Below are 22364 nucleotides of genomic sequence, written 5' to 3' on the forward strand. Positions count from 1 at the left end.
TTCAGTTTTATTTGAATGATCCCTCACTAGACAGTTTGGGTCGAATAGGCCAATAGTTTGTTGTTGGGGAGTGTGGGTGTGGCGAGGGAATGGTGTGAAAAAAATGGCACAGACATTGTGTTGTTACAAAAAAAACGATTTTTTTTTCTAGAGACATATGCATTGAAGTTTAACAAATGTTATGGAAAATAAAAATTAAACTTACTTCGTTGAAATAAATAGTTCTTTGTAGCTTTTTTCCAATTGGAAGTGGCTTTAAAGGAAGGGCAGAAGAGGCAAGATGCTCGTCAACAGTATAGTTGGCGTCCATTAGAGACATTTCTGAAAGAGACATCAAATGTTGACGTGGTGTTCACTCAATGGCCAGTAGGTTTATAGGTTTTAGTTTTAATATTAGGACTTCATTGTATGGGCAGTATAGGTTTTAGTTTTAATAGGGCATAGATGGTTCATTTTAAAAAACAACAGGGACATAGTCAGGTCTTCAAAATAGCAGGAGCGGCAAGTGCATAAAAAGGTACCTTACATACATACATACAGACAGACACACACGCATATATATATATATATATATATATATATATATATATATATATATATATATATATATATATATATATATATATATATATATATATATAATGTCCTGGTCAATGTCTGATGTAGGCTACGGTCTGATAGAGTTTTAACTGTTGTGGTTGCGATTTCATTGTGGGTAGCGTATTACTTGGCTCGTGTTTGTAAAGTATTCTATATGCAATGTGACATGGACCAAGAGGGCCGTCAAACCACAAAAGCCGTCAGACCAAGAGGGCCGTCAGACCAAGAGGGCCGTCAGACCAAGAGGGCCGTCAGATCAAGAGGGCCGTCAGACCACAAAGGCCGTCAGACCAAGAGGGCCGTCAGACCAAGAGGGCCGTCAGACCAAGAGGGCCGTCAGATCAAGAGGGCCATCAGACCAAGAGGGCCGTCAGACCAAGAGGGCCGTCAGACCACAAAGGCCGTCAGACCAAGAGGGCCATCAGACCAAGAGGGCCATCAGACCAAGAGGGCCGTCAGACCAAGAGGGCCGTCAGACCAAGAGGGCCGTCAGACCACAAAGGCCGTCAGACCAAGAGGGCCGTCAGACCAAGAGGGCCGTCAGACCAAGAGGGCCGTCAGATCAAGAGGGCCATCAGACCAAGAGGGCCGTCAGACCAAGAGGGCCGTCAGACCACAAAGGCCGTCAGACCAAGAGGGCCATCAGACGTGGAGGGCCATCAGACCAAGAGGGCCGTCAGACCAAGAGGGCCGTCAGACCAAGAGGGCCGTCAGACCAAGAGGGCCGTCAGACCAAGAGGGCCGTCAGACCACAAAGGCCGTCAGACCAAGAGGGCCATCAGACCAAGAGGGCCGTCAGACCAAGAGGGCCGTCAGACCAAGAGGGCCGTCAGACCAAGAGGGCCGTCAGACCAAGAGGGCCGTCAGACCACAAAGGCCGTCAGACCAAGAGGGCCGTCAGATCAAGAGGGCCGTCAGACCAAGAGGGCCGTCAGACCAAGAGGGCCGTCAGACCACAAAGGCCGTCAGACCAAGAGGGCCATCAGACCAAGAGGGCCATCAGACCAAGAGGGCCGTCAGACCAAGAGGGCCGTCAGACCAATAGGGCCGTCAGACCAAGAGGGCCGTCAGACCACAAAGGCCGTCAGACCAAGAGGGCCATCAGACCAAGAGGGCCATCAGACCAAAGGGCCGTCAGACCAAGAGGGCCGTCAGACCAAGAGGGCCGTCAGACCAAGAGGGCCGTCAGACCAAGAGGGCCGTCAGACCACAAAGGCCATCAGACCAAGAGGGCCGTCAGACCAAGAGGGCCGTCAGACCACAAAGGCCGTCAGACCAAGAGGGCCATCAGACCAAGAGGGCCATCAGACCAAGAGGGCCGTCAGACCAAGAGGGCCGTCAGACCAAGAGGGCCGTCAGACCACAAAGGCCGTCAGACCAAGAGGGCCGTCAGACCAAGAGGGCCGTCAGACCAAGAGGGCCGTCAGATCAAGAGGGCCATCAGACCAAGAGGGCCGTCAGACCAAGAGGGCCGTCAGACCACAAAGGCCGTCAGACCAAGAGGGCCATCAGACCAAGAGGGCCATCAGACCAAGAGGGCCGTCAGACCAAGAGGGCCGTCAGACCAAGAGGGCCGTCAGACCAAGAGGGCCGTCAGACCAAGAGGGCCGTCAGACCACAAAGGCCGTCAGACCAAGAGGGCCATCAGACCAAGAGGGCCATCAGACCAAGAGGGCCGTCAGACCAAGAGGGCCGTCAGACCAAGAGGGCCGTCAGACCAAGAGGGCCGTCAGACCAAGAGGGCCGTCAGACCACAAAGGCCGTCAGACCAAGAGGGCCATCAGACCAAGAGGGCCATCAGACCAAGAGGGCCGTCAGACCAAGAGGGCCGTCAGACCAAGAGGGCCGTCAGACCAAGAGGGCCGTCAGACCAAGAGGGCCGTCAGACAATAAGGACAGTCAGAGTAAGAGTTAGACGGAGCATAAGGCTTCTAAAGAAAAAATCTACACGCTTTCTGGTTTTAAAATATAGGCTTTTAACGTATTTGATAGCCTCCTCTATGATGACGAGGTGAGACAATCAGTGTTTCTTCCAGACATTTTTCTCCGCCGGGGGGGGGGGGCACTTTATATTATTTGGGGCGAGGGGGGGGCGGACAATAATTACCCCCCCCCCCCGCAGAGATGCCTGGAAGAAACTCTGGAGACAATCATCAAAGAACAAAATCAAAGACAGTCGGCTTCTCCGTCCACGTGCAACAAGACGTTCAAGACAGTCGGCTTCTCCGTCCACGTGCAACAAGACGTTCAAAAGACTTTGTGGGAAGCTGCCTTTGTAAGGTGAACAATGGTGTCCAAGCGACCAAAGATGACGTGGGCATTAGAAACTGTATTCGCCAACATAAGGAAAATACCAAATGACGTAGATAGATCATCGTGATTTGATTGGTCCGTTACTTGACTGTCTAACACTGCGTTTGCTTGAATGTGAAGTCTAGCAAAATTGATACGTTTTAAACATTGATTATAATAATACAAAAAGTGATATTTTTTTTACTATTGTTTCATACTATATTGATAAAATATTTTGTAATATTTAATTCGTATGTGTGTATATGTGTGTATTTGTATGCAGTGGCGTAGGCGGTGGGGTGGGGGCGGCGGCTGCCTGGGGCGCCAGCCCTACGAGCGCCAAATGGGGTAGACATTTTATTTTGAGTTAAGTATTGAAGTATACACTACACAGTTCAAGTTAAGACAATAAACTTATACACGGCTTTACATAAAGATTTACATTTTTAAACCTTGATTGTGTAACAGTAAAATACCCTTAAGAAATAGAGGCGGTAAAAACCGTTCAACAACGTTTTCGCATGTAGGAGAAGGGTGGGGAGCGGGTGCATTTTGTCAATATAAATAAGAAAGATTTACACTTGATTGGTGAGTAGATGAGCAGATAAATCATGTAACACTCAGGGGCGGAACTACCATGCCGCCAGATCCCGCAATGCAGGAGGGGGGGGGGGCAGGACATTTAGGGGGCCCAGTTCCGACAAAAAAAAAACAATGAATTTTTTTTAATAAATTATTTTTTCATGCATCTTGTTAGTGGTTTTGTAAAAAAAAAAACAGGTCTACTATTGCAGTGATTGTTCTACAGTTACTAACACACACACTGTTGCGTAGAAAAATATTTTAAAATCTACAAAAGCTATAGCTTGAAAGGTAGGCAAACGTTCACACAACTTCCATGACTTACAGCCCTTCTTTAAAATAGGGGTGCTCATAAAGCTCCTTTAAATAGTTTTGTACTATATACAAAAGCAATTATCTTAATTATTATTTAAATAAGACGTACTAAACAATCGTATAGCTATAAAAAGGAATGCTTTCAGAATTTATAATATAAATACAAAAAGTCACAAAAATAAACTTAACGCGAGAAACCATTGTACATATCAAGTTTATATACTTTTGACCAGCTTGCCCTATATCATGGGTCGGCAACCTGCGGCTCGCATACATGCGGCTCTTTCAATGTCAACATGCCCCTCTCCAGTTCCATAATAATTATATTATTTTATTTTCAAAGCTAAAAAAATATTACACCGTAAAAACAAAATAAAACTTTAAACAAAAGAAAAAACCCATGAGAATAGGTGGAGTGGAGCGTATACAGCTGAAAGCCGCTTTGCATGCCCAGCTCCAAAATTGTGCCGTGGCCAGCCCCGTGGCAATGGTTCCATGCTTTCCTCTACCGAAGTGCACATAAAAATGTTAGTGGCTCTTTAAAAACTGGGAAATTTTGTAGATTCAAACTTTTGGCTAGCCCGTCTCAAAAGGTTGCCGACCCCTGCCCTATTTAAATATTTCTTTTCACAATTTTCGGTAAACATGAATACAAACATATATAAAACACGATTATTTAAGGCCTGAAATTAGTTTGGACTATTTTTTTTTTGGGATGAGGGGGGGGGGGGGGGTAGGATAGCTCTCTAACTAACGTAAATCGGCAGGACTTACAGCGGATTGGTTGGGGCACCACAGAGTGATGTGTCTAGGGCTAAGTGTCTGATCTCGGCGTCCACCCCTCTACACGCCCTATTACAACCTGACTCCTCCGTCTAGACTCTAGATAGCTCGACTTGGTCACGAACTTGAGGCCGTTGAAGTTTATCTAGGCACTCTTGAGCCCTGGCCGATGACCTTTATTGGACAGCCGTGTTAGAACCAGTTGTTTGATTTTGGAGTTGTCTCTCCTAGATGGGTTTTTAGGGACTTGATACATGCATCAACACATAATGTACGATTTTCTCCAGCCAGGCTTGGTTAAGAAAATACAAGACGAATTCTTCGTGGTTAAAATTTACAGAGAGATCAGTGACTTTTACTCGTTTGCAAAATTTATTACCAGGATTCACTGCGTTAAGAAATGAATATGCATGTGTGGCTGTCTGATTAGTACATGATGATGAGGGTGGGTGGCAGACGATACTGTCTAAAGGGATTGGTTGATTGTTTCATAACAACCCCATTATTCTGCATTTTGCATAACAACTCAGTGGCGGAACTAGAAAAAATGGGCCACCCCGCAAAAAATTAAAAAACGTTTCAATCGTCTTATTCTAAGAGCAATCTAGACTTTTTCAATTGTTCTAAAAGCAAAGTAAATATATATATATATATATATATATATATATATATATATATATATATATATATATATATATATATCATTCGCTATCATTCGTGTATTCATTTGAGACGTTTGCCTTGTTTTCTAGAACAGTGGTTATTGAACTTAAACAATGTCGGCACTTTATTTCTTGGATATTAGTTGTTGGAGCGCTAGTTTGTCAACACTACCACCGATACGAGCCAGCTTAGTTGTTGAGGCGTTATCTATTCGCTTCTTGTAAGGCTAAGAACGGGAGGGGAGGTCTGAGAAAGGAACTTAAAAGGGACAACAAAGCACCGATGTGATTTTATCCATCAGTACCAAATTTGGGATGGTCTAAAAAAGCCGTCTTAATATCTAGCGGCCTCTCGCGCAATTGATGTTTTTTCAAAAGAATTTTGCCGACAACAGCGTGTGTTTGATTGTAGGAGAAAGAATATACAAGATCGTGGGATGGTGTCTACAGAATAAAGATACTCCAACCGCAGCTACAGCATTCTTTTTTCAAAACAACCATCAGGTCAAAAATGCAAGAAAATTAATTGTAACTATAAAAAAAAACCGCTTATGGGCGGCTGTGGGCCCCCTAAACGGCGTGGCCCCCCCCCCCCCGCATTGCGGGGTCTGGCGGCACTGTAGTTCCGCCCCTGTAACAATCCCATTATACTGCATTTTGCATAACAACCCCTTTATACTGCAATTTTCATTAGGATTCAACTACTCATATAGACAGGATAAGGAATAAACTACTCACCTAGACAGGTTTAGGAATAAACTACTCACTTAGACAGGATTAGGATTAAACTTTCCACCTAGATAGGATTAGGATTAAACTACTCACCTAGACAGGATTAGGATTAAACTACCCACCTAGATAGGATTAGGATTAAACTACTCACATAGACAGGTTTAGGATTAAACTTTCCACCTAGTTAGGATTAGGATTAAACTACTCACCTAGACAGGATTAGGATTAAACTACCCACCTAGATAGGATTAGGATTAAACTACTCACCTAGACAGGATTAGGATTAAACTACCCACCTAGATAGGATTAGGATTAAACTACTCACCTAGACAGGTTTAGGATTAAACTTTCCACCTAGATAGGATAAGGATTAAACTACTCACCTAGACAGGATTAGGCTTAGACTACCCACCTAGATAGGATTAGGATTAAACTACTCACCTAGACAGGATTAGGATTAAACTACCCACCTAGATAGGATTAGGATTAAACTACTCACCTAGACAGGATTAGGATTAAACTACCCACCTAGATAGGATTAGGATTAAACTACTCACCTAGACAGGTTTAGGATTAAACTTTCCACCTAGATAGGATTAGGATTAAACTACTCACCTAGACAGGATTAGGATTAGACTACCCACCTAGATAGGATTAGGATTAAACTACTCACCTAGACAGGTTTAGGATTAAACTACTCACCTAGACAGGGATAGGATTAAACTACTCACCAAGACAGGATTAGGATTAAACTACCCACCTAGACAGGATTAGGATTAAACTACCCACCTAGACAGGATTAGGATTAAAATACTCACCTAGAACATGGTCCTGTTCTGGATCCAACCAAAAGGTAAATGTTTCATGCCACTCAGGATTGACGTCATTATCTTTAACGGCTGTTTTTCGCCACGAATAGGGTGAATTCGCCAAGGTCAAGATGACATACGGGTCAGGCGTGTCCACTGGGGTCAGAGAAAAACATCATTACGGGTAACATTGAACTCTAGAGACCATATAGAGTTACGGGTAACATTGAACTCTAGAGACCATATAGAGTTACGGGTAACATTGAACTCTAGAGACCATATAGAGTTACGGGTAACATTGAACTCTAGAGACCATATAGAGTTACGGGTAACATTGAACTCTAGAGACCAGCTAGAGTTACGGGTAACATTGAACTCTAGAGACCATATAGTTACGGGTAACATTGAACTCTAGAGACCATATAGAGTTACGGGTAACATTGAACTCTAGAGACCATATAGAGTTACGGGTAACATTGAACTCTAGAGACCATATAGAGTTACGGGTAACATTGAACTCTAGAGACCATATAGAGTTACGGGTAACATTGAACTCTAGAGACCATATAGAGTTACGGGTAACATTGAACTCTAGAGACCATATAGAGTTACGGGTAACATTGAACTCTAGAGACCATATAGAGTTACGGGTAACATTGAACTCTAGAGACCATATAGAGTTACGGGTAACATTGAACTCTAGAGACCATATAGAGTTACGGGTAACATTGAACTCTAGAGACCATATAGAGTTACGGGTAACATTGAACTCTAGAGACCATATAGAGTTACGGGTAACATTGAACTCTAGAGACCATATAGAGTTACGGGTAACATTGAACTCTAGAGACCATATAGAGTTACGGGTAACATTGAACTCTAGAGACCATATAGAGTTACGGGTAACATTGAACTCTAGAGACCATATAGAGTTACGGGTAACATTGAACTCTAGAGACCATATAGTTACGGGTAACATTGAACTCTATAGACCATATAGAGTTACGGGTAACATTGAACTCTAGAGACCATATAGAGTTACGGGTAACATTGAACTCTAGAGACCATATAGAGTTACGGGTAACATTGAACTCTAGAGACCATATAGAGTTACGGGTAACATTGAACTCTAGAGACCATATAGAGTTACCGGTAACATTGTACTCTAGAGACCATATAGAGTTACGGGTAACATTGAACTCTAGAGACCATATAGAGTTACGGGTAACATTGAACTCTAGAGACCATATAGAGTTACGGGTAACATTGAACTCTAGAGACCATATAGAGTTACGGGTAACATTGAACTCGAGAGACCATATAGAGTTACGGGTAACATTGAACTCTAGAGACCATATAGAGTTACGGGTAACATTGAACTCTAGAGACCATATAGAGTTACGGGTAACATTGAACTCTAGAGACCATATAGAGTTACCGGTAACATTGTACTCTAGAGACCATATAGTTACGGGTAACATTGTACTCTATAATATATTTAAAACTCACCTAAATCTTTGGCCCAACCTTTGGTTATGGATCTTCCTCGCACCACCTTGACATATACAATAGCACAGTGCTTATGTTTCACCTGCATTGGTTAGAGAGCATTTACATTGCAGGTTAACATATTTTTCTCACCAAGTTCCATCACTAGAAAGCGAAAGGCATTTATATTGTAGATTAACATTCAAAATTGATAATACGGGCTTAATATTTAGGAGTCAATATGAAAGGTTCAAATAGACTTTTTTCTCCGCGGGGGAGGTACATCTAAGAGACAATGTAAATGTATGTTTGTGTTAATGTTTACGATCCTAACCCTAACACTTGTACACAATGAAATTCACCAATGAAAATGTAAGTGTAAACATTACATGCAAAAAAAAATCATACACAATTACATAAACATACACACACATTCAAATTTGGCGGAGGAGGTTTTTTTTGTGATGGATGATGTAATTTGGAAAGAGGGTGGGGAGGAGGGGGTGGTTTTGTGATGGACGGTGTAATGGTGGCAGTGGCATGCAGAGAGGGAGGGGGGCGAACGGGGCCCAACCCCCGGGCATCCACCACTGGGGGGGGGGGCATCCAGCGGGCGTGGACATTTTGTCTTTTTCTTTTTGTAATTAAAAAAAAAGTTGCGATTTGTTCTGTCATGGTGTCATCAAAACTCTCCGTGTGTTTGCCGATCTCACCCAAAACAAATTGTAACACTCAATCGTCTGTCACTCGTTTTGACATTACACTGTCCGTATGGCAAAACTTGTATAGAAAAAGGGGGCGTCAATGAAGGGTAGTCCTATGGTAGTCATAGATATTCACTTAATAAATGTGTGTGATATTTATTTACTATAGTGTAGGGGCATCTTTTAGAGTACTTGTGACCAAATTATTCCCATGCACTGTAGGGGCATCTTTAAAGTAATATGCGCGTATTCGTTATACCCAAATTCAGCCGACCTTTTGACCACTAACCAAACACAATTTTTAAAAAATTGTATCTTAATTAATTTAGATTTGATTTATTTTTCATGCTTTTAAGTTTGCAAACTTATTAATGAGCTTCTTTGAGATCTATTTTAGCTGGCCAAGTTACTGGCCCAAAAGGCATATTTACAATTTGTTTCATAACATCATCATATTATGCAAACAATCTATATACTACTAAAACTCAACTGTGTTTACATGTTTGAATATTTATTTGTTTGTCTGATTTCGTACTGTAAGGAAACTGCTCTATATGGGGGGGGGGGGGGGGCTGTAAAATAGTATGTAGGTAGAGAACAATTTTTTTATTGCAGACAGACTGTTAATCACACATTTATTTAAAGACGTTAATTAATTTATTGATTTATTCATAGGTAGATTAACCACATTTTTAAAAAAAGTTTTAGAACAATGGCTTAATTTTGACTGAATAGTGACGTTTGATAACTCATTTTGTTGTTGTTTTTTTTTATTTGTTATTGGGGAGAATCTGCATTATGTTTAGAGTTGTAAAATAGGATTTTGGGTGGTAAATATTGTTCTTTCTTGAACACACTGTTAATTACTAACTAATTTAAAGCCATTAATTAATTTATTGATATATTCATAGGTCGATTAACCACATTTATTATAAAAACATTGACTATAGTAATAGTTAAAGTTTTTTTTTACAACAATGTTTAATTATTTTTTCTTTAGGCCTGTATGTGAATGATAAGGTTGACTATCAGGACCTCGCGAGGCATAGGGCAGGTGAAGTAGAGTTCACCTGTTTCTATGTTCTCAGCATATGAAGGGATAATCGTTTTTTTTTTAAAATGCAAACATGTCTGAGACTTGGCGGGGCACTGGGCAGGTGAAGTAGAGTTTAGTAGAGTTTTTAAAATATAAAAAACGTCTTTTTGAATGTGGGGTCTGGTTATTTTGGGATGATAAGTGCTGGCAGCAGTAGCGTAGCAAGGGGGGTGGGGGGCGGAAGGACACATGTCCCCGGGCGCCGACCTTAGGGGGCGCCAAAATGGGTTGGAAAAATAAATTGAATGGTTGAGGGGGTGTAAATTGAAAGTTTGAGGGGGGGAGGGGTGCAAATCGAAAGTTTGAGGGGGGTGCAAATCAAAATCTTGAGGGTGGAGGGGTGCAAATCGAAAAGTTTGTCCCCGGGCGCCGGGAAGGGTCGCTACGCCTCTGGCTGGCAGACGTGATGTCATTTATGGATGACCCTCCGAAACCCACAGTTATCTAACTAGATGACGGGTAGTCTAGTCAGATTTTAAAATTCCATCATAGACATCAAACTCTCCATTATCACCATCGAATGTTAAAGAAGTTTTATACGGAACTGGCGTACCCGTCCGCATTGTTGCAACCTAGTAGTACATATAAGGGAGACAGAAGGGAGATGCAGGTTTCTGGGTGGTGGTGGGGGGGGGGGGAAGGGGGTAGAGAGTTTCCCACTCAGTTGAGGTTTTTAGCGATACGTGAAAATTCACGGGTGATGTTGTGTCTCACATTCAAATTTTATAGGCTGATTCACTGCATTGCTTACCAAAACTGCGGCAGCGCTTGTGGTCTTATTAATACGGGGTGGTCCCTTATCGACGTCCTCCACCCCCCCCCCCACTCAGCGCCTGTGGTGTTTTTAATACGGGTGGGCCCTGTTCGACGCCACCCCCCCCATACACAGACTGAATGCCACTGCCTGTATACATAATGTTAAGGTATGGGTTTAGGTCACTCTATTGATCACACACGTCTTTACTGGTATTGGAAAAAACAATATTCACAGAGTTTTACTTGTTTCAAAAGCTATGTTTCTGGCGGCATGGTACTTTGGTACATCATTACGCGTTTTCCCAAATGTACTTAACAGATCAGTTCGGGGTGGGTTGGAGGAGGGGGGGGGGTTCAACTTCAATCACCACTGTCCGGTCACTTTATGTCTATTCTTTTACCCAGTGTATACCTAGGTGTGACATAAATGTCGCTCTACACAATTACAGCCTGTCCCGTTTTAGGTAGTGAGGGGAGATAACCAACTCAGAGTGAACATACCGTCAGTTTTAGATGAGTGTTCTATATGCATATATAATTAAACATATATACTGATTCAGAAATATATTTAAATAAGTAACAGTGGTATAATGACAATAACAATTTTTTTTACAGAGGGGTCCCTCCCTAACCCCCCTTGCCTACGCCACTGACATGTACCACATTTAGTACCCACACGTGTTATACTACTAACTTGTCCTGGGGCATTAAGGTTAGATATTTTTAAATATAAATTGTATTTCGTCGTGGGGGGAGGGGGAGGTAGACGTTGTTCGTGGGGTGGGTTCCCTCCCCCAAAAAGATGCCTGAAAGAAACACTGATCCTCTACGTATGTATGTATGTAAACACGATTACAGAGGGGTCCCTCCCTAACCCTCCCCCTGCCTACGCCATTGACATGTACCACATTTAGTACCCACACGTGTTATACTACTAACTTGTCCTGGGGCATAAAGGCTAGATATTTTTTAATAAAAATTGTATTTCGTCGTGGGGGGGGGGGGGGGGAGGGGGAGCGGTAGACGTGGTTCGTGGAGTGGGTTCCCTCCCCCAAAGAGATGCCTGAAAGAAACACTGATCCTCTACGTGTGTGTGTATGTAAACACGATTACTTGAGTACCGTTTCAATTTTGTTGAAATTTATATATAATAATATATATACTATCAGAGCCGGCGTTAGGGGGTGGCAAACGGGGCGGTAGCACCAGGCCCCGCGCTTGAAGGGGCCCCGCGCTTCAGCAACGCCATTGTTGCCTGAATTAGTTTGTAAACTTAAATAATTGTTGCTGAATTAAATTTAAAAAAAACCCAACTAAATGGCCGAAATTGTTGGATGTTAAAACTGAGGTCACGGCTGATGTTAGTGAGTTATCCTCTACATCAGGGGTTCCCAACCCCGTGCCCGCGGGCGCCATGGCGCCCGCCGAACGATTCGTATGTGCCCGCCTTTCACTATTCGACAGAGACAGAATATTTTTTTCATAAACATCATTGAAAGGTTGAAGGGGTGGAAATCGAAAGTTTGAGGGGGGGGGGGGGGGGTGCAAATCGAAAGTTTGAGGGGGGGGGGGGGGGTGCAAATCGAAAGTTTTGTCCCCGGATGACGGGAAAGGTCGCTACGCCTCTGGAAGGACTTTGTCGATTTAAAATAGGTGGTGCCCGCCACCCTACCGGTATTTTAGAATGTGCTCTAGACTGAAAAAAGGTTGGGAACCCCTGCTCTACATGGACTGGTACAGACCGTTATTCTAAAGTAAGACATTAGTGTCACACATCGCTGACACGGTCGACTCGCTATTGTCCTGAGGTGACTGGAGATGGCGGTCGCGAATTAGCCCCCGACCTGACATGGGAGGTAAAATCGGGGAAATCGTAAACAGATACCCTATTGTTTGCGGACCGTTGAAGACGTTTTTTTTTTAGTGAGCAGGCGGGGCTGCCTGTAGTAAACAGTCAGTGACCTGATGATGGTTTGCAGAGGAGGAGGGGGGGGGGGGGAGAGCGGATGGGAACATGCCCCTTCCCGGGAAAAAACTTTAAAATTTTCGATTTGCACCCCCCCCCCCTCAAACTTTCAATTTGCACCCCCCTCAAGTTTTTCTCTATATATTTTGCTATTTTTTGCCTTGGTGTCACCCCCCTAAATGGTGTCACCCGGTGCGGTCCGCACCCCCTCCCCTCGCTACGCCTCTGTGTAGGGATATTCAGTATAATAATTAAGGCCATAGTGATTCTTGTTTTAAAATAGTGTAGGCACACTAAACAAATTATAAAGTCTATACTGTTTGATACATAGGGCCGAGACTGTTTTATGGTAAAGTTCTCCTGATTTCTAAAACGTCTAAATTACCGGCAGTCCGAGCATGCCATCGCGAAACTCATAAATAACATGAAGCTGGCTGTCACATAGTTCACTTTCTAATTATAGACACGGACCTTCTCTTGTGATAACGCGGTCTTAATCTGTAATGTAATACGCGGACGCTCTATAAACACGCACCTTCTCTTGAATGGCTGCGGTCATAGATCCAGTAACGTAGTACCCGAACTGATTTTTTTAGGGTTTGGCATCCCATAGATTTAAATGTACAGTTATCCTTTACCTCACCCCACCAACTGTCACCCCCCCCCCCCCCAGTGTTCCACCTTACTGAGCGTCCGTGATTACATTTGAGAGTCATTTCATTTGGATATCTATAGCCGTAAACAGTGTTTTTCACGATTCGAGCTTATTCCGAAATCTATCAATGTTTTGCTATTTTCCCCGGCATCCACACACTTTGAATGCCACTGTTAACACTCGATAAATTGAGAAAATATCGATACTATCACCCGCCACTGTGGACCAATTTAACGTTGCTTCAAAGAGATTTCACCATTTTTCCTCTACACCATGGCTACAAGAGACAGAGATAGATTTCGCAAGTATGAATCAGGTGCATCAAAAGCGAGGATAGAAAAATAGAAAAAGACATAGCCTCCAGTTTGGACTATGATGATATAATAATGGAATTTTCCTCACGAAAGGCAAGAAAAGTAGATCTTCGTTTGAGAACGTACTGGTAAGATTTTCATAAATAAACATAAATGTAAAAAAAAAATCAAGTTTGAAGCTGACGTTCATCGTCTCTTTAATGCGCGTCTCAAACTTATATCTGTTTTATTTTTTACTTTTCAAACAAAAAGCCCTAACAGAAACAAGCAACGTTTCAAAAGCACTTCGAAGTAAACAAATTGTTTGTTAATCAGTGTCTTGATGTTAATACGACATTGATAAGCAGCTTAAAAATACCTTATATATCGTTATAAATATTAAATCGCGTTGAGAAGAAGAAAAAAAAACTCCTCACTGTACATGTTTTAATTATACACCAATGAAAAAATATAAGGCCCCGCGCGGATGGTTGGCCATAGGCCCCGCGTACCCCTAACGCCGGCTCTGTATACTATTATATCTAATTTTTAGTTTTCTTTCAACTTTTGAGCGGTTTCTGGAAGCGGTACTTACTCTAGTATAATTTCTAAGTTACCGATAACACGAGTATCGTTTCAGTTAGGTAAACGAATTTTTATACTTAGGTTGAAGATCTTATTCTCTTGATTGTAACAAAGTTTGGGTGGTTTTCGTTACCGGAAGTTTTAATGTTCGCAATATCCTATTTCTAAAAAGTACCACTTCCCGAATTGTTTCAATTTTCCCGTAGATCAAGTCTCAATGACTATACACTGTGACATAAAATGTGACTAAATTGAATGTTTAATCCACTCTTAAAAATTAAGTAAACTTTTAAAGTAAAAAATGGACATTGAATTAAGTTGGAATTATTTTTAGTTTACTGTCATCAAACTATACTTTTAAATAACTTCATTTTTCCCCTCTTGAATACTATGTAATCTAAATATAATTTTGTTTAAGTTTATTGCATTTTACCTCAAATACTTGAAACGGGTCAAAACTGGAAAAAAATAATATAAGAAAATAAGTTTAATAATTTGTTTAAACTAACAATATGATTTTACATCACAAATTAATTACTTGTCAACAGTTTTAATTCAAACTTTAACCCTAACATGTTTCATATATCTGTAAGTGCTAGCTAACTACATAAGCTAGACGTAGCATTATGAACATACGCCAGCTGTAAAACTACCTACATAAACTAGAAGTAGCTCTTGCTAAATAAACTTGATGTAGCTCTTATTACATTAACTAGAAGTAACACTCGCTATATTAAATAGAAGTACCTCTTGCTACATAAACTAGATGTAGCTCTTGCTACATAAAATAGATGTAGCACTAGCTACATACATTTACATAAACTGGATGAAACCGTAACAGTGTTTCGTTCAGGCTTCTCTTCCAAAAGGGAGGAGGAAGCACCGAACGAAATATAATTTATAAAGTAGGCCTAGAAGAAATGTCTGAAAGAAAAACTAAATTGGCCTAGAATAAAATCTACTTACGAAGCATCCGAAGCCATTTTGAATGAATTGATTGTATTCTACAGTCCAGCACAGAATTCCAGCGTTGAATTGAGCACAGCGACATGCACAGCTGGTTTCAATTGTCCATGTTGCACGGGTCAGGCAAGCTATGAAAATGGACATACCGTGTTAGACCTCGGGTCAAAGGTTAAATTAGAGCGGTTTATCCGGTAGGATTCAAGTGTGTCATCCTTCCTGCACGTTCTATCATAATGTCACAAGTTGTTGCGTTGTTTTAGACACGTTCTATCATGTCACAAGTTGTTTCGTTGTTTTAGAGACCTTAGCACAACACGAAAACTTAACTCTGTTGTTCTAGTTCTTCCTCTACAATATTTCTCTTTTTTCCTCTACAATATTTCTCTTTTTTCCTCTACAATATTTCTCGTTCTTCCTCCACCATATTTCTCGTTCTTCCTCTACCATATTTCTTGTTCTACCTCGATAGCATTTAACTTTTTTTGCATCATTTTCCAACAGTCAGATTAACTTAGAACTGACTATAAAAGAAATAATCTATACTAATTTAAAAATCTAGTTAGGAGTGGTCTATAAAATAGGAGGCTTATTTTTCTCAATTTAAATCTATATAACCAATATACTATATCTATAATCGTTACCAACAATATGCTGTGCAAATTGAGTGGTTAATGTGTGTACATTGATCCTAATAATGAATTAAGGCTTCTCATGTAATGTATAACTACCACAGTGTGTGGGTTTAGTCTATTCATGTTATGTATAACTACCACAGTGTGTGGGTTTAGTCTACTTGTGTAATGTATAACTACCACAGTGTGTAGGTTTAGTCTACTCATGTAATGTATAACTACCACAGTGTGTGAGTTTAGTCTACTAATGCAATGTATAACTACCACAGTGTGTGGGTTTAGTCTACTTGTGTAATGTATAACTACCACAGTGTGTGGGTTTAGTCTACTTGTGTAATGTATAACTACCACAGTGTGTGAGTTTAGTCTACTTGTGTAATGTATAACTACCACAGTGTGTGAGTTTAGTCTACTTGTGTAATGTATAACTACCACAGTGTGTGGGTTTAGTCTACTTGTGTAATGTATAACTACCACAGTGTGTGAGTTTAGTCTACTTGTGTAATGTATAACTACCACAGTGTGTGGGTTTAGTCTATTCATGTAATGTATAACTACCACAGTGTGTGAGTTTAGTCTACTAATGCAATGTATAACTACCACAGTGTGTGGGTTTAGTCTACTTGTGTAATGTATAACTACCACAGTGTGTGAGTTTAGTCTACTTGTGTAATGTATAACTACCACAGTGTGTGGGTTTAGTCTACGTGTGTAATGTATAACAACCACAGTGTGTGGGTTTAGTCTACGTGTGTAATGTATAACTACTACAGTGTGTGAGTTTAGTCTACTAATGCAATGTATAACTACCACTGTGTGTGGGTTTAGTCTACGTGTGTAATGTATAACTACCACAGTGTGTGAGTTTAGTCTACTAATGCAATGTATAACTACCACAGTGTGTGGGTTTAGTCTACTTGTGTAATGTATAACTACCACAGTGTGTGAGTTTAGTCTACTTGTGTAATGTATAACTACCACAGTGTGTGGGTTTAGTCTATTCATGTAATGTATAACTACCACAGTGTGTGGGTTTAGTCTACTAATGCAATGTATAACTACCACAGTGTGTGGGTTTAGTCTACGTGTGTAATGTATAACTACCACAGTGTGTGAGTTTAGTCTACTAATGCAATGTATAACTACCACAGTGTGTGGGTTTAGTCTACTTGTGTAATGTATAACTACCACAGTGTGTGGGTTTAGTCTACGTGTGTAATGTATAACTACCACAGTGTGTGGGTTTAGTCTAATTGTGTAATGTATAACTACCACAGTGTGTGAGTTTAGTCTACTTGTGTAATGTATAACTACCACAGTGTGTGGGTTTAGTCTATTCATGTAATGTATAACTACCACAGTGTGTGAGTTTAGTCTACTAATGCAATGTATAACTACCACAGTGTGTGGGTTTAGTCTACTTGTGTAATGTATAACTACCACAGTTTGTGGGTTTAGTCTACTTGTGTAATGTATAACTACCACAGTGTGTGAGTTTAGTCTACTAATGCAATGTATAACTACCACAGTGTGTGGGTTTAGTCTACTTGTGTAATGTATAACTACCACAGTGTGTGGGTTTAGTCTACGTGTGTAATGTATAACTACCACAGTGTGTGGGTTTAGTCTACTTGTGTAATGTATAACTACCACAGTGTGTGAGTTTAGTCTACTTGTGTAATGTATAACTACCACAGTGTGTGGGTTTAGTCTATTCATGTAATGTATAACTACCACAGTGTGTGAGTTTAGTCTACTAATGCAATGTATAACTACCACAGTGTGTGGGTTTAGTCTACTTGTGTAATGTATAACTACCACAGTGTGTAGGTTTAGTCTACGTGTGTAATGTATAACTACCACAGTGTGTGGGTTTAGTCTACTTGTGTAATGTATAACTACCACAGTGTGTGGGTTTAGTCTACGTGTGTAATGTATAACCACCACAGTGTGTGGGTTTAGTCTACTTGTGTAATGTATAACTACCACAGTGTGTGGGTTTAGTCTACTCATGTAATGTATAACTACCACAGTGTGTGGGTTTAGTCTACGTGTGTAATGTATAACTACCACAGTGTGTGGGTTTAGTCTACGTGTGTAATGTATAACTACCACAGTGTGTGGGTTTAGTCTACTTGTGTAATGTATAACTACCACAGTGTGTGGGTTTAGTCTACTCATGTAATGTATAACTACCACAGTGTGTGGGTTTAGTCTACGTGTGTAATGTATAACTACCACAGTGTGTGGGTTTAGTCTACGTGTGTAATGTATAACTACCACAGTGTGTGGGTTTAGTCTACTAATGCAATGTATAACTACCACAGTGTGTGGGTTTAGTCTACTCATGTAATGTATAACTACCACAGTGTGTGGGTTTAGTCTAAGTGTGTAATGTATAACTACCACAGTGTGTGGGTTTAGTCTACGTGTGTAATGTATAACTACCACAGTGTGTGGGTTTAGTCTACTCATGTAATGTATAACTACGACAGTGTGTGGGTTTAGTCTACTCATGTAATGTATAACTACCACAGTGTGTGGGTTTAGTCTAAGTGTGTAATGTATAACTACCACAGTGTGTGGGTTTAGTCTACGTGTGTAATGTATAACTACCACAGTGTGTGGGTTTAGTCTACTTGTGTAATGTATAACTACCACAGTTTGTGGGTTTAGTCTACTTGTGTAATGTATAACTACCACAGTGTGTGAGTTTAGTCTACTTGTGTAATGTATAACTACCACAGTGTGTGGGTTTAGTCTATTCATGTAATGTATAACTACCACAGTGTGTGAGTTTAGTCTACTAATGCAATGTATAACTACCACAGTGTGTGGGTTTAGTCTACTTGTGTAATGTATAACTACCACAGTGTGTAGGTTTAGTCTACGTGTGTAATGTATAGCTACCACAGTGTGTGGGTTTAGTCTACTTGTGTAATGTATAACTACCACAGTGTGTGGGTTTAGTCTACTTGTGAAATGTATAACTACCACAGTGTGTGGGTTTAGTCTATTCATGTAATGTATAACTACCACAGTGTGTGGGTTTAGTCTACTCATGTAATGTATAACTACCACAGTGTGTGGGTTTAGTCTATTCATGTAATGTATAACTACCACAGTGTGTGGGTTTAGTCTACGTGTGTAATGTATAACTACCACAGTGTGTGGGTTTAGTCTACGTGTGTAATGTATAACTACCACAGTGTGTGAGTTTAGTCTACTTGTGTAATGTATAACTACCACAGTTTGTGGGTTTAGTCTACTTGTGTAATGTATAACCACCACAGTGTGTGGGTTTAGTCTACTTGTGAAATGTATAACTACCACAGTGTGTGGGTTTAGTCTATTCATGTAATGTATAACTACCACAGTGTGTGGGTTTAGTCTACTCATGTAATGTATAACTACCACAGTGTGTGGGTTTAGTCTATTCATGTAATGTATAACTACCACAGTGTGTGGGTTTAGTCTACTTGTGTAATGTATAACTACCACAGTGTGTGGGTTTAGTCTACGTGTGTAATGTATAACTACCACAGTGTGTGGGTTTAGTCTACGTGTGTAATGTATAACTACCACAGTGTGTGGGTTTAGTCTACGTGTGTAATGTATAACTACCACAGTGTGTGGGTTTAGTCTACTCATGTAATGTATAACTACGACAGTGTGTGGGTTTAGTCTACTTGTGTAATGTATAACTACCACAGTGTGTGGGTTTAGTCTACGTGTGTAATGTATAACTACGACAGTGTGTGGGTTTAGTCTACGTGTGTAATGTATAACTACCACAGTGTGTGGGTTTAGTCTACGTGTGTAATGTATAACTACCACAGTGTGTGGGTTTAGTCTACTCATGTAATGTATAACTACGACAGTGTGTGGGTTTAGTCTACTTGTGTAATGTATAACTACCACAGTGTGTGGGTTTAGTCTACGTGTGTAATGTATAACTACGACAGTGTGTGGGTTTAGTCTACTTGTGTAATGTATAACTACCACAGTGTGTGGGTTTAGTCTACGTGTGTAATGTATAACTACCACAGTGTGTGGGTTTAGTCTACTAATGCAATGTATAACTACCACAGTGTGTGGGTTTAGTCTACGTGTGTAATGTATAACTACCACAGTGTGTGGGTTTAGTCTACTCATGTAATGTATAACTACGACAGTGTGTGGGTTTAGTCTACTTGTGTAATGTATAACTACCACAGTGTGTAGCAAGAAACTTGCCTGGTTTAGACGGCGAGAAATTGATGAGTCAGTGTGTTCTAGCCTAGGGCCTCTCTAAAGCGTCAATCACACAGGCACACATAGACAGAGACACATACACACCAAGTTTTACCAAACTTTGGGCAGGTTAAATGATGCGCTCTACTGGTCACCTGGAGCAACGGATTGGTCATGTAGGCGGGACAGGATGTGGAGTGTGGATGTGGAGGTTGAGGGGGCGGCTGCTTTTCTTCTCCATCGTCACATAGACTCATTTCTCCAAAAACCTAAGCGACTTCTATCCCCCTAACCCTATCCCTAATCCTAACCCTAATCCTAACCCTAACCCTAAGCGACTTCTATCCCCCCTTCCCCCCTAAAAAACCGTTCTTTTTTCCAACATGTCAATGTATGTCTGTATGTGCGATAACTTTAGTACTGTCTTAGTAAGTTGATAAAATTTCACATGAAAGTATATTTTATGTGGTGTGTCCAATTAATTCTTTTCTAGTAACTTTTGATCGAATTACGGTAACCGGATATTGTACTTACTCTAGCTTCGGTTAACCAAAAGACGATAACTTGAGTATCGTTTCAGTCAGGTTGACGAAATTCTACACTCAGTATTTTATAATTCTGTATTATTATGTATTCGCATGTTTTTTATCAACGTTTTTCGTAAACCAGACGTTGTACTTTTTTTCAGTGGGACACGTTAAGTTGAGTACTGTTTCAGTTAGGTAGATGAATTTTATAAAAAGTATTAGCTCTTTTAACTAGATTTCTATAAACTTTCAAGCGATTTCCGGTTTGGATATTTTACCTTATTTCTAATTTCTCAATAACATTCAGAATTTGATACTTTTATATCATATTCTTACAAAGCATTTCCTGAGAACTTTTCACCTCTATGTGTTTTCTCGTTAATGTTTTGTTAAACACTTTTAAAGCTTGATTCCACTGGAAGAATCATCCCGTTTTAAAAGAAAATACGACAAAGTTTAAGTTATCATATACTCCTTAATTATAAGATGTTAAGATTAGGATTAAGTGTTAACTATAAAATGTTAAGATTTGAGTTAAAGATTAATTATAAAAGGTTGCAGTTATATGTTAACTATAAAAGGCAAAATGAGAAGTTACCTTCGTCGAACTGTGCCAGGTCAAAATACACTTGAAGCTAAATTTAAAACAGGTAAATGTTCCCGTGTATGTATCGCATAGTGTTAAGATACAATCTGCAAGTCGTCTAGCCCTAGCACAGTTTACACAATCTCTCGCCGATCTAGGTCGAGTACCTGTCTTTTGTGTAGTACCCGCTGATGCTTGCTTTTCACTTTTACGTGCTGGGACTGCTAGCACGACACTACAGTCTCGTGTGTGTGTGTGGGGGGGGGGGGGGGGGGGAGGGGATGGGAAGGGGTGGAGTCATTGCAAATAGTACAAAAATGATTTGGAAAAAAATTACAGAATTAGCTTGAAAAAAAGGAAGTTAAAGGTCACAATTATTTTCAATACAATATCTATTTACTGGTAACATCTTATGTGTCAGTAAATGTAGGTAGATCTAGTGGTTTTTAAAAATTATATTTATACATTTAAAAAACTTAGAGTTAAGCATGACAATCTGACTTTCTTTTCCGCAATAAACAAAAATATAAAAAATAAATAAATAAATAATGCGATCTTGCTGGAATAAACGTCATGTGGAAGAAACGAAGTCAAAGAAAATGTTTCATCCTTTACAAAAATTTTAAAAGTGTACTTTGTTCAATTCGGTGCCCTTGGCTATCCTGTGAGCGATATGGTGCCTACGTTCGTTTTAAACAGTGCGATAGGCTATGGATAAGAAAGGTTACTTTAGTCCTTAACTAAATCGACAGGATAGTTTTGGTGCCCTGGCCTTCCTGTGAGCACTATGGCGTCTACGTTCGTTTTAAACATTGCGACAGACTATGGATAGGAAGGGTTACTATAGTCCTTGAATAAATCAAATTCGGGGAGGACACAGGGTGCTATTTAGCGATACTTTAATCTTTTAAATTTACAATATAGTTGCATGACTAAAATCCATTGCGCACCTAATGAACATGACAAAGCGCATTTAATAGTGCGGAGTAGCTACATAAGACTGCCTGCTTATTTGGACAAAATTTAATCAGGCATCCAGTTAAGTCAAATTTAATGTCAGATTGCATTGTTTTTATGTCTTGACCCACGTGCCAACTTTGAA

General features: G+C 40.5%; 1 protein-coding gene across 1 annotated transcript in view; it reads right to left on the reverse strand.

Annotated features, from left to right (window-relative positions):
* The window catches only part of LOC131928941 (cytosolic phospholipase A2), a 41518-nt gene extending 20100 nt beyond the window's left edge, over nucleotides 1-21418 (reverse strand). The window contains exons 1-6 of the mRNA XM_059285115.1: nucleotides 21275-21418; nucleotides 15285-15412; nucleotides 14752-14776; nucleotides 8285-8366; nucleotides 6785-6931; nucleotides 206-321 (exon numbers count right to left, since the gene is read on the reverse strand). Of these exons, the coding sequence (XP_059141098.1) occupies nucleotides 206-321; nucleotides 6785-6931; nucleotides 8285-8366; nucleotides 14752-14776; nucleotides 15285-15301 (387 nt within the window). The 5' untranslated portion in view covers nucleotides 15302-15412; nucleotides 21275-21418. The remainder of the gene's footprint in view (nucleotides 1-205; nucleotides 322-6784; nucleotides 6932-8284; nucleotides 8367-14751; nucleotides 14777-15284; nucleotides 15413-21274) is intronic.
* Between the last annotated feature and the right edge of the window lie 946 nt (nucleotides 21419-22364).

Source organism: Physella acuta, unplaced genomic scaffold (genome assembly GCF_028476545.2).
Source record: "Physella acuta isolate Inbredline_101_S28 unplaced genomic scaffold, ASM2847654v3 ptg001574l, whole genome shotgun sequence".
NCBI classification, from domain to species: Eukaryota; Metazoa; Mollusca; class Gastropoda; family Physidae; genus Physella; species Physella acuta.